At 36.3% G+C, this 18,875-nt stretch overlaps 1 protein-coding gene across 1 annotated transcript in view; it reads left to right on the top strand.

Annotated features, from left to right (window-relative positions):
- Window positions 1-18,875, top strand: part of LOC308640003 (electrogenic sodium bicarbonate cotransporter 1-like) — a gene marked incomplete at both ends in the record, with an annotated part of 133,528 nt that overhangs the window by 19,262 nt on the left and 95,391 nt on the right. The window contains 1 exon segment of the mRNA XM_081312082.1: window positions 13,596-13,672. Coding sequence (XP_081168208.1) covers window positions 13,596-13,672 — 77 coding nt within the window.

Genomic DNA, 18,875 nt, shown 5'->3' with positions numbered 1-18,875 from the left:
ATTGTGTTTTGTTTGCATGTTAATTTGTTTGGACTAAAGAGTGATTTAGGATCTAGTATGAGAAGGGGCTTATAGTTTCAATTTGTCTAATTTATAAGTAAGACCAACTGTGTTTTGATATGGAGCTTTTATTTTTTTATTTTTTTTAAAGAAGGAAATACATTTTATTCAGATTTCATTTTAAACCAAAATTATGATACATTGTTAATTATCAGATCTTAACCAATATTGTGGTATCAACATTTTCTGAAAGTAGTTCAAAGAAAGTATCTATAAAAAAGAGAAAGAAAATGTGATATTTATATAAAGTATAAATAAAAAATAGGATGATAGGTTTATATAGTATTTGGGGATTATATAAATAAAAGGAATTAGAATGCTGGGGATGAAGCTCAATGATAGAGGGCTTGAAGCCTGAATGTATCCCCTAGACACATGTAAAGAGATAAATAAATAAATCCAAACATATACCCAAATTCTCTGTGTAAAAAATAGTTGGTTGAAAATAAAATTCTAGTGTAATTTTTTTTACAGTTGACTTAATGCAAATATACAATTTTTATAATGAGAAAATCGTTGTTTTTAAAGGTGAGATCCATTGATAAAATGAACATATAAAGAGACACTATTCTTAGAATCACACCTTCACTCAAAACAGGGCCAAACAAGAGAATCAAAAAGTTTTCACTTTATTTTTCATCTAATTCATAAAATAGGTTTCTTTTTTTTAAAATTTTATTGTTGGTTGTTCAAAACATTACATAGTTCTTAATATACCATATTTCACAGATTGATTCAAGTGGGTTATGAACTCCCATTTTTTACCCCGTATACAGATTGTTGTGTCACATCAGTTACCTTTCCATTGATTTACAAATTGCCTTTCTAGTGACTGATGTATTCTGCTGTCTATCTTTAGTAGTACTGTATCAGAGGATTTTAGAAGCTGAAGTTCTGCTTCTGGTTCACATTATTCCTAGTCAGTGTTTCTTTCTTATTCTCTGTTTCATTTCTCTTTATCTTGGTTCAGCAGAAAATAGAGTTTTTTTTTAAAAAAAGAAATTACCTTTGCCCACTGATTTAAGCAATCTTTAACTAGCATAACTAGACTCAGTGAAGCATTCTCAAAATCTCTGCTTTTTTTCCTCATGATGCTTCATATGTTTTAACACTTGCTCTTTTTTTTTCCACCAGCTCATCCTCCACACCATTTTAGTAGCAAATGTAGAAAAGTGTGTCTTGTCCTCCATCAGAATGACAAACTAGATCACAGCTCCTCAAAAGAATATTAGAAATTACCATTAAAGACCTTTTTATACCCACAATGTAATATATGTAAGTAAGGTGCTTATTGCATAGGTTTTTGAAGTAAATGATTGTTAATGACCCCTGCACTCAATGAGACGTCTAACACTTTTGCTAGAAGCTGTCTCACATTGGTTTGCCTGGTGTGACCACGTATCCCCTGTGTGATTAAGAATAGCTCTATTTAGTCCTCAGTCTTCATTTATTGAATTGACTTAGATGACTTCAACCTAAACCTCAAGATATCAGTTAGAATTGCAACCTCTCAGTTCTCTGAACTCATCACCTTAGACTGGAAAATTACAAATGATGACTGGTTATGGGACCTCACAATGGCAAATGTACTTCACAGTTTCCTAAGCATCTTGAGTTCTGAGTGGCATGATTGCAGGGAAAAATGGAAAGAAAACTAACATTTATTGAACATCTGAGAAGACCCTTCTTATGCATTTTCTTGTTTAGTTTTTGTAACAATCCTATGAATGATCATTACTCAATTGGCTAATCTTTTCTTACTCTTGCTTTGTCTTCTTTCTATAATAACATGTTGGCATGATTCTTTTACTTCTTTTTATGGATCCAGTAGGCTCTTCCCAGAAAGGAAAGATGTGAGCCACCATTCTATCTTCTTTCCCAGCTCATGCTTAGTAAAAAAAAGTAATGATCATGGTAGTTACTATCAGGCAGGTCTGGGTCATAAAATACCCTCACCCTTGGAACTTCTTAGTTCCAACTTCTTAGTAGAGGTGATTTAGAAGTAGGATAGTATTAACTGAGAGCTACAGGCTTCTCAGTTCAGCTTCAGCTTTCAATAAGAAGGAAATCCTGGACCTTCTTGTTTCTGCCTGGAATTCCCCAGGGTAACTCTAGGAGGACCCTAAATGTCACTTTGGCTGAAGATGAGCTTATGAATAGGTATATACAAGTCAAGTGGGACATGCAGTCAGCAAGGTCATGAGGAGTTGGTCACACAAGGAAGCCAATTGAATGACTTTTCCCCAAATATGTTTTGTGAGCCATAAATCTAGAGCACAAGGGGAGGGGCTACATTTGTTAAGTGGAGGCTCAGAGAATGTGTCTATTAACCTTTTAAATTTTTATGTCTGTTTCTATAACATCTGTATCTATATTTATGTCAACATCTATATATTTATTTGACTGCACACAGAGGATCTTGTTAATATTGTGCTTTTTCTGCACATACTCATACTTTTCAGGTGTAAGAATTTTTGGTAACTCCAGCTATGGATTATAATCTTTAATAATTCAGACAGATTTCAGAAAAAGTTTCCTTTGCCATAATTAAAAAATTATAAATAATATTTCATGGACTGAAAGATTGGACCTGTCCCTGGCCCTTCCTTAATGCTGACACTTCAGGCTTCTGTCATTGCTTCTTTTACTTTTATTGTCAATACTGGTTAGATTTACATTCTCATCTTTATCTATAAATAAATGTGTGCTTTCTCTGTCAGTTGATTCTAATGCTAGGAATCCATAAATAGAATTTGTATTATGACTGCATGAATATAGTTCACTCTAAAACTATGTAATGAGCTGTAAGTACATTTTCTTTTGTGAACATCTTTTTTTAAACTAGAGTTTTGAATTGCATTAAAAATTACCTATTACTGTATTCTCAAGCTCTTTCAGTGTTGCAGTGATGCTAATGCACCTGTAGTGTGCCTGAGTGTCACCTTCTGGCAGGGCTGCCCCTTCAGTGGATTCCGCTGCCCCCTTTACCACCCTCCTGCTTGTCCCTGGGCCTGCTGCATGGTGGGTATTCTGAGGTTTGCTTCCCTGGCTCTCCAAAGTTGGAGACCACATATCCCCTTCCTTAGTCATTACCCCATTTTGCTAAATCACATGGTCAGGTAACTTTGTATGAGAGGGTATACTAATATTAACATTTTTCACCTGAAATTTTTTCTTTCATTTCCCCCCATGACTGATGATTTGGAAGCATGTAGAATCCCTGATTGAAAGTAATTTTTTTTTAGAACTTTGAAAACAGGGTTCCATTAACTTCTACCATGGAACTTAGGTTTCTGCTGCTTAAGAGAATTCCAAGATCTAATTCTGGTCAGAACATTTTAGAATATTCTCTTCATTCTTGGTGTGAGGAAGTTTCACAATGACTCATCTACATACAAGACTGGGATTTTTTAAAAAAATTTTTTGTGGTTTGTTTTATTATCCCCTAGAGGCCCTTGTGAGTGGAAGAAGCATGTCCTTTAGCTCTGGGTTATTCTCTCATAGTGTTCTTTCCTTCCCTTTTGTTGTTCTGACCTAATAGGACTCCTAATAATTAGATATGGGGCTTCTTGGATTGATTCGCTATACTCAGATATATTCTCTATGTTTCCTGGCATTGTCCACCCAGTCTCCTTGTTTTTTTGGAAGACTTTCTTGTTATTTTCTAGCTCTTGTATTGAGGATTTTGAATTTTGTTGTTGTTGTTCTGGGGGTTTAACTCAGGGACACTTTACCTTACCACTGAGTGACATCCCTAGCCCTTTTTATTTGAGACAGGGCCTCATTATATTGCTTAAGGCCTTACTAAATTGCTGTAGCTGGATTTAAACTTGTGATCTCTCAGTCCCAGCCTCCCAAGTCACTGGGATTACAGGTGTGAGTAATTGTGCCTGGCAGGGGTATTATTTGTTATAATCATCCCTCTTGCTCATGCTCTCCACCCCCCCATATATATATATATATATATATAAAATACACACACACAAGGAAAGCTTTCAGAATGAACAAAATGATTAGTTTAAACATATTTAATGTTTTTTATATTTAAATATATTAAACACATGTGTACACACATATAAAATGTACCTATATATGTTTAAACTAATTATTTATTCATTCTGAGACCTTTTCTTTATTCTGTTTTTCATAGAATCTTGTCTGTATTTTATAGATAGATTATTGTCTTGGATCTCTGCTAATTTTTTTTTTTTTTTGGAGAGAGAGAGAGAGAGAGAGAGAGAGAGAGAGAGAGAGAGAATTTTTTTAATATTTATTTTTTAGTTTTCGGCGGACACAACATCTTTGTTGGTATGTGGTGCTGAGGATCGAACCCAGGCCGCACGCATGCCAGGCGAGCGCGCTACCGCTTGAGCCACATCCCCAGCCCGGATCTCTGCTAATTAATAAGAATTTTTGAGTGTTCTAAATTATACTTATTTTTCTAATTTATTTTGTCTCCTTTCTTTATGGTTATCTCTGAAATGCTTGCTGTGATCTGCCTTCCTCTCCTGAATGCCTGATGCTCCTCAGTTGTTCATTTGCCTTTGAGAAAGAACACTTGCTCTACAGTGCATTATCCCAAGAGGGTCCTCTACAGTGCTGGAATTCACAGGGCTTGGCTCTGTGGTACAGACTCTGCACTAAATCTCTTTGTCTTTGCTGAGTTTCTCTTTAGTAAAGAGCCTGGCAGTTGTAAATGCCTTGGCTGCTGCTAGTTAGTCTGTTCCCTGGGATGGTGTTAAATTTTTGGTGCATGGTATTTCCATGAATTTGTTCCTTTCAGCCTACATCTCTGCTTCCATCTACTTGGAGTCTTTCAGTATGGAGCTTCTTCAGGAGTGGGAAGATCTCTTTTGTGATGTCATGCCCCTCAGCACGTATTCGACACTACCATTTCTGAATAGTGTCAGATTCTACTACTCTGTTTGCTTTTCTTCTTATAGAGTGTTTGAAGTCTCTTGTCTGTGTTTCTCTTTTGCCAGTTATTTTCATTGATGTGGCTTATCACCCCCCCCTTTTTTAGTATTTTTGTTAGAAATATCTAGGAAGGGTGTGGAAGTAAACCCATCTATTAAGTCATATGCTAAGTACATTATCTTGAACTGGTAGCTTTCTTAAAATATTTAAAACTCACTTCATCAAATCAGAGAATTCCTTAATCCAATGAATGATATTTTACTATTATGTTGTATTTGGTGTCTATACATGTGTGCAAGAGAGTAGCCCAAACTTATCCAGTCACACACTGGTAAACGTCCAGTCCTTGCAATGATGTGGCTGCAGGAACCTACTCATATTCCTTTTTAACTTAGTTTAGGGGCATTTCATGAATATCAGTCTAGGTTGGTACCTTTTTGGAATGAAGACAGTGAGATGTTTCTTTACTGCTCTCATATTCTGCCATTGATAGGCCTTCCCTGTTTACACTTTTATTAACTAGCATGGGCTCACTATAGGTACTGCTCTTTTCTGTTTCTGTGAGGTAAGAAGGTCACAAAGTATTTTAGATATATCTACCTAAGTTTTTTGTTCATAGTTTTAATTTTTGCATGTGTGCATGCATAGTGTGTGTCTGCATATATATGTGCTCAGGTGTATGTGTATGTCCTTTGAGAGAACTTTTATAGAATCACAAATACTATAATTGAAAGGACAACAGATTCCTTATAGTACTTTATAGGGAATTTCCTTTTTAATAAATTTTCCAACCATGGTCTGTTTCTGAATTCTTTCTCAGATGACTAGTGATTTTATGTTGTGTGTGTGTTGGGGGCGGTAGTTGAGAATGAAAAACTTTTCAAAAAATTAAGCTGCCTATTTTAAGTCACTATAAAAATTAAATGTTTAGTGCAGTGTTATTATTAACTGAGTGAAGGAAGTTTAGGTTAGAAGAGTATCAAAGGGGCTTAGATAGTAGAGGGTGTAGAGTATAGAACAATCTTTGAAAGAAGAGGGTGGTATCTTCACCTAATAGAAGAAAAAGAAGGCCCAGATCTTCATCCTGTCGGAATAGGCCCCTACTTCCTTAGGGCAAGACTCCTAAAGGGCAAGAAATTAACTCAAGAATTAGTAATGGGATGGGTTCAAACTGAAAAGCTTCTTCTCAGCAAAAGAAACAATCAGTGAGGTAAATAGAGAGCCAACAGAATGGGATCAAATTTTTACCACATGCACGTCAGATAGAGCACTAATCTCCAGGATATATAAAGAAATTAAAAAAAAACTCACACCAAAAAACCAAATAACCCAATCAATAAATGGGCTAAGGAACTGAATAGACATTTCTCAGAAGATGATATACAATCGATTAACAAATATATGAAAAAATGTTCAACATCTCTACAATTAGAGAAATGCAAATCAAAACTACTCTAAGATTTCATCTCACTCCAGTCAGATTGCAGTTATTAAGAATACAAGCAACAGTAAGTGTTGGCAAGGATGTGGGGAAAAAGGCACACTCCTACACTGCTGGTGGGACTGCAAATTGGTGCAGCCAATCTGGAAAGCAATATGGCGATTTCTTAGAAAACTTGGAGTGGAACCACCATTTGACCCAGTTATACCATTCCTCAGTTTGTACCCAAAGGACTAAAAAACAGCATACTGCAGTGACACAGCCACATCAATGGTTATAGCAGCACAATTCACAATAGCTAAATTGTGGAACCAACCCAGATGCTCTTCAGTAGATGAATGGATAAAGTAAGTGTGGTATATATACACAATAGAATATTACTCAGCATTAAAAGAGAATAAAATCATGGCATTTGCAGGGAAATAGATGGAGTTGGAGAATATCATAATAAGTGAAGTTAGCCAATCCCAAAAAACCAAAAGCTAAATGATTGCTGATTCATAATGGAGGTTGGGGGGGGGGAGCATGGGAGGAATGAAGGAACTATGGATAGAGGAGAAAGGGGAAGGGAAGAGGTATGGGGGTAGGAAAGATGGTATAATGAGATGGACTTCATTACTATAGGTACATATATGAAGACACAAATGGTGTGACTCTACTTGGTGTACAACCAGAGAAATGAAAAGTTGTGCTCTATTTGCATACTATGAATCTAAATGCATTCTGCTGCCATGTATAACAAATTAGAACAAAAAAACAATTGATTAAAAATTTTAAAATGTTAACAAAAAAGAAGAGAGTGTTGATTGCCACCTCCTCGTTACAGGTGTTCTGCTGTGATCTGACCCCTGCACACTTCTAGCTCTCCATGTAAGAGCATCTTCTCTGTTATCTTTGTCCCATACATTAGGGATGACTTCACTTTTGGCTGAACTTCACTCACATACTTTGATAGTTATCTGGGTCTTTTTATGTCGTTGTCTTTCCTGCAAATTTCTTTCACTTTCCAAGTTAATCACGTGCTTCCAGTGATTTCAGTGCCACCTACCCCTCTGGCTTTTCTTTGTCCCAGGGCTCTCCTTTCCTTTGGCCCAGACTGGACACCTTGTCCCATTTCTCCTGCATCCTGACTCCTGGTTCTTGGTTTGCAGGGTTTTTCTTTTTCCCATTATCACTTCTGACTTCTGTTCCTTCTGTTGGCTGACAGGCCTTTGGCCAGCTTGGCAGAGTCCTTGGGTTCTGTTAGTTCTGGGCCAGCAACAGACTTCTTCCTTATTTACTCTCAGACTTTCCAAGTCTGAAGGCTCTTGGAGGGTACATGCAGCATCTCCCTCCATAGGAGATGGACTTAGCACTGTTGTGTTTAGAGTAGTAATTCCAGACGGAGGTCAGATGATACCCACTTGCATTATTCATTCACCAATATTTATGAGGCTCCATTAATGCCAAGCTCTGAGGCTAGACCTGTGAACAAGACAAAACCAAGTGCCTTGGCTCTGGGCTCTTGGAGTTTATATTATAGAAAATTATGAACAAACAAACAATAAAAACATCCTAAACCAAAGAATTAAAATGAAACAAAAATAGACAAACTGATTTCTTAGTTATGAAATTCTTTCATAAAGCTCCTAATGACTGATGATATTTTTAGCTTTCCTTAGTCTAATACTTGCATTTTATGTATTTCTGCATTTTATTTAAAAGATGGGTGAAGGGATTAGATTAGGAATCTTAATAATCTGCGTATTTTTAAATTACTTTTGGTGGGAATTGCTTTTGATAGCCTGTTGTTATAGAAAACTAAGCTATTCCTTCCAGATAGTCTCAAATTTATTATAAGTATTCTAAGTGATTTATCTCCTTGTTCTATTTCTGTTTTTAGTGGTTGAAATGGGAAGAAGTTGTAGTTGGAGTAACTTGAAATGTGGAAAACCAATATGGAAATAATGGAGAATTGGCTTTGTGTACATTATGGAATTTCCCAAACACTTGGCTATGACGATGTAGGACATTTAGAAGCATGTGGTGTTATTATCTTATAATTATATTGTTATTGCTTTTAGCATCCTTTCTTCTTTGTCACAGAGTTGTGGTTTGGTGCTGCTTAATCACAGTGGTATACAGAATAGCTGAGTTCAATACTTTTCCTGTTTTTTTCTTTATGAAAATGAAAAAGTGAAGAAATACAGATTCCGTCTTTGGGAACAGCTAAGTTGAAAACCCAGAACATATTTGTCTCAAACACCCTCAGCAATGTTATATTGTACACAGTTGGCACGGAAAAAGGATATATTCTTCATGGTTGTACATTATACTTTCTCTTCATTGGACATGATGAAGGACATATGTTTATTTGTGTAAATAGCATAGAGCAGTTTTCTTTATTAAATTTCGGTTTTACCATTTGCTGTGTAATCATGAACTTAACCTTCTTGAAGTTCATTTGTTTAATATTAAGTGGTAATAATAATACCAATCTTCCAGTGTTGATATGAAGATTAAATAAGATATGCACTCAAAAAGATTAGTTAATCATTAAGCTTGGATGCAGACATCTTTAGTAAGTTTGTTATGTCTATAGAGCAGGGAGGATTATCAGTGGGGTCAATGGGGATTCAGAACACATTAACAAGCTGTTAGTCAGATTTTTGTCATTGCAACAAAATACCTGAGATAAACAATTTGCAAGGAGGAAAGATTTATTTTGGCTCATAGTTTTAGAGGTTCAGTTCATGGTCACTTGGTCCTGCTGCTTTGGGCCAGTGGTAGAATAGTACATCATGGTGGGAAGTTGTGGCAGAGAACATCTGTTTACCTCATGGTATATGGGAAGGAAAAAAAAATAGAAGACTCAAAAGGGGAGGTCCTCATATCCCTCTCATGAGCATATCTCCAGTGGCCTGCCTTCTCTTACTAAGCCCCATCTCCTAAAGGTTCCACTAACTCCCAGTCCCACAGGGTAAGGACTGAGCCTTCAATACAGGGGACAAGGGTAGGGAGCATTCCATATCCAAAGTATAGCACATGCATTTTCCTGAAATTACATTTACTATTTAGTTTATGGTCCTACACAGTGCAGATTAGATTCACACCTCTGAATTTTCTAACATGAACTTATATGTCTGTAACTTGTATGTTACCTTAGTTATTTTTTATTCTGAAAATATTATATATTCTTAAGAAAAAAGAACCCAGTGTATTTTGTAGACCTGAGCTATTTGTTTTAACTTGTCCTTGTGTTCTCTGTTAGCTCATTATGTAGTTTGAGGTAAGGGGGCTGCCACTGTGTTTATACATATTTACATTTTTATGTACATATTTAAGTATCATTCTTTTTCTATGCCATGCATTCTCTATACCCCATTTTATCTAGTAGAATTGCAAAGGACTTTATGAATTGCTACATATATGCTAAAGAATAACAATGATTTTAAAACAGTACAGAATGTAATTAATTTTTATAGAAACAGTATGTACCTGCCAAATGGGTACTTTGCAAATGAAATTGTTTTTGATTGTGTGAAACTGCTTGAAAATGTGATTCTCCAAAGCTTTTATTTTTCCCCCTTATGGCTAGAAAACAGTGATATGGAAATTAATTATGACTATGCACTCAAGACTAGTTCTTCTCTTAAAAAAAAAAACCTTGAAAAAAAACCCCACAAAGTTTCTTTGGATAAAAAGCAGGGCTAAGACATTTGTATGTCCTGAAATCAAATTCCATGCATGTATGAGTTTGTCTGAATGAATCAACTACTCTGTATAGCTATAAACCTCTAATTAAATAAAAGAAAAGAAAAGGCAGGGTCTGCAATGGTAGCTTTGAGTGATTCACCACCTGTCCCACTTTAGGGTGTGTTTGTATTTCATCTGTTTGGTACAAGGTGACATTTTTCTCTAGTCCCCCAACTCCCTCAGAATTGTAGTATAATAAATTTGTATTATTAGGCCCAAATTCTAAATAGAATGCACTGATTTATTCTGACAATGTGTCATAGTGTATGTCAGTTGCAAAATGTACACAATAGAATGTGTTGTTAAGGACCTGTTGTGTAACAGCTTCTTGGGTTTGCTGAAATCCACACACAAATTTCTGATTCCCACATGTAATCTGGTTTGTAATCATTTGGCTCTTGTCCTGTCTTCTTTGATTTGGTTAATACATTTCTGGAAAAGTCTGATCAGTGAGTTTCCAAAACTAAGTATTTATTTATTTAGTTGTATAGGTGAGGACTCAAAGGAAAAACCAAATAGGGTTCTTTTGTGTGTTTATGTGGTAAGGATGCTAATCAAATGATTTTGCTTGAGATAGGACAGTTGTGGAGTAGTGATTTGGAGGAGGGTAAGTTATTAGAATTACCCTTCTGGCTACTCCGGCTTAAATGTGCTTCTTCCAGTTCCAATTCCGAGTAGACATACACTGTTAAGATGACTATTTTATTTTGAGCAGTGGTTCTCAATCTTTATCATGTTTCAGAATCACTTAGAAGGTTTGTTAAAACCCATGTTGCTATGCTCCATACCCAGAGTTTTGATAGAGTTGGTCTGGGGTGAGCCTCAAGAATTTTGCATTTCTAAGTGGTACCTAGGGGATACAGATGCTGCTGGTCTAGGGACCACACTTGGAACCACTGATTAAGAGCATTGGGAAGCATCTGTCCCTGTTCAAGGTGTTGTGGAAAGGGGGTGGGAAGTTTGATAGGGAGAGAGGGGAAAAAAGTTGAAGAATACTGATTATATGCTTAGTTACCTGGGAGCTTTGACTTCTGAGCTCTTACAGCATATCACAAGGTTAAATGTTGGTGAAGCTGTTAATACTGGGAATTGGGTAAAGTTAAGAAGGGGCAATAGATTTGATTGTTTCTTAACATTGGCCTTCTCTTTCTCATCTATTTCTTGCATCTTCCTTCAACCTGGGCTTTCCTCTGAAACCCCCCCCCCACCTTCTAGGATAAATGTAGATAGGTGCACTATAACATTTCAGAAGTGAGAGAAATGATGAGGTACTATATGAGGTTTCTTAGAAAAATTAACACATCAGTCAAATTTACCATTATCATAAAAACCTTATCTATTTGTTGTTTACCTCCTTATGGTTGTAGCAATTAGGATGGTGACTGAGCTGAAATATACCTTTGCAGTATTTATAGAGCTTTCAAACAAATCAATATATTTAGGCTGTTGCCCAGGGAATTTAACTTGTTTAATGAAAAACTGCTTTCAGATTATTTCAACATAGCCAATAACATACATTTGATTGATAATTAGAAATCAGTCTGGAGTATTCATCCTACACAAGCTGCTTTTAACTTGTAAGTCTTATTAGGAATGCTAAGACTACATTTCTTTAGGAGTATGTAATTCAGATTTCTTCACTCAGGCAGACCTTTCACTGTGTTAGTTCAAATAACTGCGTTTGTTTTTAAATATAAAGTGCAAAATTATATCAATTCATCATTTCTATTAGAATCAATCTCAGCATTATTTGGGGGCATTCAAGTTTGTACCAGATGTCTTTTGTATGGACACTAGAAAGAGGTTACAGTTCAAAGCAGAAAATAGCACCTTCAGAGGGGTTCTTTTAATTTTGCTTATGAAGCACTTTTTCCAATGTTGCTTTCCTTTAAATAATGTCCTGTGCTCAAATTTTCCTAGAATAAAACACCCATCAGGTAAAGGATTTAAGAGATCTAGGCCATGCTTACTCAATGAAATGCAGCAGAGTGGAAAATACCCTGTCTTGCCAGCTCAAGAAAACTATGATTTTTCTGATCTGGTAGTTAAAGGCTATTATATTACTTAAAGAGATGCTTTTACATAGAATTAACTTATTAGGAGTAGGTTTTTTTCTCTTGTAAAATTAGGTGTTGGGGTTTCTATGTGAAGGAATTAGTCTGTAATCTAAAGGATGATTTCGAAGCCAATGTTCTATTTGAACCTCTGTGCTTCTTTTCCACCCTTGTCCTTTTGCTGTGAAGACCAACCTGAGTCAGATCATTGAGGATTAATAATGAATGCATTGCTCAGCACCCTGCAGGGGCTTGGTCAAACACCCTGGATTTGAAAAAGTTACTCTTTTGCTTAGTAAGCCCACAAGTTTCAGGTCCAACTGCAGAATGCAAGTTCAGTATTCTGTTGATTAACATGGTCCACCTGAACATGATCTATGGCTGTTCTTGGTGTTTTTTTCTTTATACTTGTGTATAACAGTGTCTAGAATAACTGGAGGGATTGCCAATTAATTTTATCCACAACTGTGATAATGCTGAGAAGATTGGTTCCCATGTAGTATTCCTGATGAAATTTATCCTTTGACTTGAAGCAGAAGTCTGGCATGTTGAGGAGGAAAAGGGACTGTGTTTATTTTAGATTGCCAAATGGAAATGCAGAGAAGCAGGGAGCCTGTGAGAATATGACTGTGAGGCAGACAGTGGGGATTCCAGATCAGATACCCACTAAGGAGAACTATTCTGTTTGAAATCTCTCTCAGAGAAGGGAAAGCAGGTGGCTTTTCTGGTCCATTAAAAAGAGTAAAGGGAAATCAGGTGGCTTTTCTGGTCCTAGGAAGGACTGTCAAGTCCTCGGGGAGAGGAGGTCCAGGCTTGCACCCAGGGGCCAGCTCTGCTGCTGATGAGGAAGGAATTGATTTCTGCAGGCCATGGAAAAGGAAAAGAAACCAGGGATATTAACATGTGTGTGAGAAGGCAGCGATAGTAGTGAGCCAAACCAGAGGAAATTTATTTTATTTAAAAATTTTTTTCAACTGTAGATGGACATAATATCTTTATTATTATTTTTTTTTATTTTTATGTGTTGCTGAGGATAGAACCCAGCACCCCATGCATGCGAGGCAGGCACTCTACCACTGAGCTGTAACCCTAGCCCAGGAAATTTCTCTTGATGCTTATTGTCATAGAAGTTTATTTCAAAGTTTAACTTGTCTTGAAGTAGAACCAGGTAATAAGATTTTTAAAGTATTTGGGATTTTTAAATATTTTCCACTTAACCACGTTTGTACTCCAACCTGAATTCTAGAAAATTCTTTAGGAGAATCCTAATGTGTTTAAAAGCATCATCATCATTCTCATCTTTGTCTACTAGTGTTTATGAATTATACAACCAAGGTCTTAGTCTTGAGGAGATGTCTTTAATGAAAAAATCACTTGTGTTTTTCCAGGTAGTCCAGCCATGACCCATAGGAATCTGACTTCCTCCAGTCTGAATGACATTTCTGATAAACCAGAGAAGGACCAGGTAAGCAAAGAATTCTTGACTCTTTGAAATGTACAAGTGAACGTGTGGCTAAACAATGCTAGGAAAAGATTAGAGATGATGGTTGCCTCATGTAACATGGACCATTATGTGTCCTTTATGCTTGCACTTTACCTGAGGGAAGGTAACCAGTATGTGAAGAGTTCTGGAGTCAGAACAGAGTTTACATCTTGATTCCAGCCTTTGTGGGTGGTGATGGTTTGGGCAATTTAAACCTTGGAGCTATAGTTGATTAGCTTTCAAACAGTAATAACCTCTGCCTCAGGAGCATTGTGAGCATTAAATGAGATAATTTATGAAAGTGTTTGGGTAAACTATAAACAGCTAAGAAATGTTGGCAGTTGTTAATTTTGGAGGGATACAGCAGGCTCAGGTACTGATTGTTAAATCATCTCTCTAGCTTTATATTTGTTTGTCTGTTAAAACCTGTAGCAAGTAACCTATTTGAAATGAAGAGCAATTGGGTTTTGAATCTGCTTTCTTTTCAAAAGAATGTGGGCTATTTTCCCAGTTGGCTGTATCTACCTGTGGAGAGATGTATTTCAAGAATATAGTTTATCAATATTTATAAAAGGATGCTTCCTGATTAATAAAGAAGTTACGGCTTCAAATAAATCAAAGTGGCATATTTTTAAAAGGACAGAAACCCCAACCCATTTTCAGGGTTATAGTGGAGGTAGCTATGTTGGAAAGAGCAAGAAACAAAAAGCAAGTACCATGGACTTGGAACTTGTTTCAAAACTAGATAGTTATGTAATGAACCCCAGTTTTCTACTTTGTTAAGTGGAAACAGTAATATATGGCTCACTTCAGAAAATCAAGTATCTGATTCTTGCTCCTTTTGTCCTTTGATATAGGAGAGTGTGATTCTAGTTGGCTTCATGCTTGACATTGCTAATTGTGTATCATTTATGTGACCTTATTCTTCCTTTCTTTCTCTTTTAAGTAGGGTGGTTTTGAAGATTTCTTTTTCACACTTTGCTATTTTTTTCTAAAAAAGGCAATATTTATGACAGTGTTCTTCTTTAACTGGCAGTACTTGTAGTAATGACAGAGGTTTATAGGGGTGGTGAATTCTAAAAAGAACAGGAAAGGTGAAATTACATTCCTTCTTATGAAATGGCTCTTGGATTCTTTTTACCTTCTCCTTTCCACCAGCAATACTCAAATAGGGCCGCCATCATCTCCGATCTGGATTGTTAGAAAAACCTTTAGAACTAAACCTTTATTCCCACTTTCTCCCAGTTCAATGTGCTTTTCATATTATTACCCTCATTTTTCTTCTCCGAATTGGAAACTATCGAGTTAAGTTTGGAATTTCCTGACTTTAAAGATCCTCTGAAATCTGGTGTTGTCCTTCCGATCTTCATTTACTTATTCTTGTTCTCCAAAAGAGGGGCTTCTTCTTTTGATCAGGACTGATCACTTCCCTCCACCTTTGCCTTGAGATGAATTCTTGACTCCTTGAATGCCTCCTCCCTCAAATGCTGATGTGGATTTTCTCCTCCCTTCCACCTGCTCAACTCCTGAAATAATCAGGGAGAGGGTCATTTAAATATTGGATACATTGGTAGGTATGTACCTGTAGCAGAAGAGGGAGACCCAGACCACTAGGATTTCCTTCAAAGCTCTTTTGCACATTTGGCTTCATTCAGTATTTACCAAGCAGTGTTGACTATTTAGGTTGTTTGCCAGGAATCTTGAAGTTGGGTAAGGCAGTACACTGGTTAGGTTAGGTATATCTGGTTGACAAGACTTTTTGAGGAATTCTTTTTTTAGGAACAGCCCTCCTCTGGTCAAAAATTTGTCATAGGCAGCTGGTAAATTCTGGTGGAGAGAAATTTCCTACCTTCTTGGATCTTTTCATATTTGGGTATATGTAGAAGAAGTTTGATGACTTATGATACAAATTGCATGAGATTTTATTTCTAGTGATAGAAGAAATATGTTGGGAAATTATGATATTTTGAAGTTCATTTTGCTATAAAACCTGTGTGATTGGGTCCTTAAAACCAGAATCTTCATTGCCTATCATTAACATCTCAAAGTAATGAAAGTTCATGTTAAGATGAAGCCAGAAGGTTTAACTCAAGAGTTTGGTTCCTCTTGTTTTCAAAGCAAGCAAATGAAGATTGGTAAAAACACTATTATAAGAGCAACTGTCTATGCAAATGGTGTCTATTACAGTAATTATACTTAATCTAATGTGTTCTTCTGTCCAAGAAAAGGAAGAAAATCTGTTCTTTACTTCCTACCAAAGAGCTTGAAGAGGAACTGTGACTGATTTATGATGTCTTCCACAACCAAAAGTAGGGGAGGAATTCAAAGTAGTATTTCCAGTTTCTTTCTGTACCTTCTCTCTTAGTAACTAGAAATATAGAAGGCCCTAGATCATTTTAGGGTGAGAAGAAAAGATGGACTTGCAAATAAGATGAAGATGAAGATACGGTAAATCTGACACCACTCCCCTTTTTTAAAAAACTTGTTTTAACACAGTGAATCTAGGCTTTAATTTTTTAACCTGATTTTCCTCTGTTGGGGTAGGAAAAAAGGTTGCCAGGCTTAAATTTGTTTTGAAAAGCTTTTATAATTAATTAGCCAATGTCCTGGAAGTGAGCTTGGCAGTAAAGTCAAACTTGTCCTGTGTGCTTATCCAAGTTGGCCCCAAAAACTTCCATCCAACTGCGACTGAAGTTTCTGATTGACTGATTATTCTGCCTGAATACAATCTCAACAGTTGCGATGGTGCCTCATGGCTTCCTGGAGCTATATAACTTCCCAGTAGCACAAGGGATGGTTTTAATGTTCAGAGATACAAAGAGGAACAGAACAGCTCTTTCTGACAGCTACATAGTGACAAAATTTGAGGGCATATTTTTTTATGAGATTCTGTTTTGGGAAAACAGAAGAAACAAATCTGTGGACTGCACTTTTTCTTTCTGGCTGTGCCAAGCCTCTGAACTTAGGATTTCAGAAGCGGCTGCCTGATTGAGAAATAGCTCAAAATAGTTAACAGCAGAAGAGAGATAGCCAAAATTTAGGTGATTCAATGCTTTAACAATATTCCAACTTGGATGTTATATTTATTAAGCAGAAAAACACCTGTGGACAGTAGATTAAAAATACATCTGGAGCTCATCTAGTTGTAAATCTACATAAATAACTTCTTCTATTTTGTTGCTATGGAGTTGTTTTTTTTTTTTTTTTTGCATTATGCAGTTATCTTCCTTGGTTATCTTAGATTGATTTGTTTTTTATCCCCCTTTATTCCTTTCCTAATCTTTTAAAACTTTACATGCGTGTTAGATGGGTGTTCATCAAATGCGGGATCTTTAATTTCAGTTTTCATGTGTTAAGAATTAGCTGAGTGGATAAGACATTTTTTCTCATCATTTTACTTTTGAGCTTTAACTCTTGTAGAAGTACTGTGCTCATTGGTACAATAACTTCAGAAGGGGTTGACTTTTTTTCACGTTTATCAACAACGCAATAATGTTTCTCACAATTCCATGTTCAACTTTAAGTGAAATTGCAGTCTGGAGTTTGCAGTGGTTACAGAATTCATGGAAATACCTTACAGATTCCCAGGGAGACATGTAAGGATCACATAGCCTTAGAGCTGCTTGTCTGATTATCACTTCCTTGATTCTTATTATTTAACAGGCTTCCCTGAGAATTTATCCCATTGGTCTCCTCATGAAATTTGGCCTAGGGTTAATGTGTAAAGTGTTTTATAATTTTTAAGCATCATCTATTATCCATTAGCTTTAAATATATTTGGATGCCTTTTTATTTTTGAAGTGTTGGTCTTCTATGATAGTAAACCCAAGTTTAGATATTTTGTCAGAGAGTAATAAGATGAAACCATTAAGTCACGTACAAACTTGAAATTGCTAAGCCATGACTGCCAAAAAATGAAATCTAGAAGGAAACACTCGGTAGCTGAATGACTCCTAGTCCTTCTCTTCCTCATACACGACATAGGTGCAAGTCAACCTCTTTTAGCTGAGATGACTCTTTCATGGTTTTGAAGGTATGATTCCATCCCAGAGCATAGCCTGGGATGCTTCCCTTAGCCTTAGTAGCTGGTTCATATTTATGGTGACAGAAATATACCCAAACATCTTTTTTTTCTTTTTTATGGCTCAAACACTGAAGTTCACACTGAATATGGATAGTCTTACTTTACCCCTCAAGGGAGGCACCATGGCTGAGAAAAGATCATGATCTCCATGATTAGAATAGTGGTCTTCAGTATGTTTTCAGGGACCAGTGAGGCACTGCTGTGTCAGAACAGCTCCACGGGGAATTGCATCTGTGAAAACTTGAGAACAAAGGTATGTTGTGAGCAGGGTTATAGTCCTTGGTCACTACAGTATTGCTAATGGCTCAGTGACTATGGCTTTCCTTGGGCCATATGTTTTTGAAGGGAACTTGTGTGGCCATGATTATCCTTAGGTCCCTTTCAAACAAGATCAAGTTGCGTTTAGATAACTAATAAAACAGATGTTTGTCATCACCTTTTGTCTAATAGAAATTTGACTTAATATAGCTTCCTTTTTCTACCCTGAGCTCTGTCCCGTGGTCTTAAGTTTTAACTACTGGTGGGTGGGAGTAGAGTTTGAGAAGAACTGTCAGTACTGATTTCAAGAACCTGTGTGTTTTAAAGTTGGGACAGTTGAATTTCCCTTTTATTGATGCTGTACTTTCTTGAAAGCCATTTGATTCAATCAGAAAACCAGCATTCAATTAAAAGCAGGTTTATCAGTTTTAACATGATAATAAATCATAACCATATGGTTGTAAATAAATCATAACCATAAGGGTTATATATGTACACACACATACAAGAATTCTTTACCTTCTATATAGTAACATGTTCTTACTATAATATTTTTAAAAAATCTTAAAAGAGTTTTCTAGTTCAGGAATATACAAAACTGCTGTAAAACTTAAACCAGGCAAGCTTGAATAAAATAGAAAGTAATAATTCTTAAATTCCAACCCTTCAAAGTAGCCACTATTAGCAGTTCAATGTAGAGTCTTCTGGACTTTTTTGATGCATACTTATATGCTTCCACATGTAAAAGAGAAATAGGATTGTACTCTTCTATAACCTGATTATTTTTAACCCACAGTACCATGGAACCTACCTTGTTCTTCTTAATGGCTATATAGCACACAT

This window comes from Spermophilus citellus (assembly GCF_964194105.1).
Source record: "Spermophilus citellus genome assembly, contig: SCAFFOLD_362, whole genome shotgun sequence".
Taxonomy (NCBI): domain Eukaryota; kingdom Metazoa; phylum Chordata; class Mammalia; order Rodentia; family Sciuridae; genus Spermophilus; species Spermophilus citellus.
The sequence above is the reverse complement of the archived record's forward strand: the minus strand, read 5'-3'. Positions and strand labels throughout refer to the sequence as shown.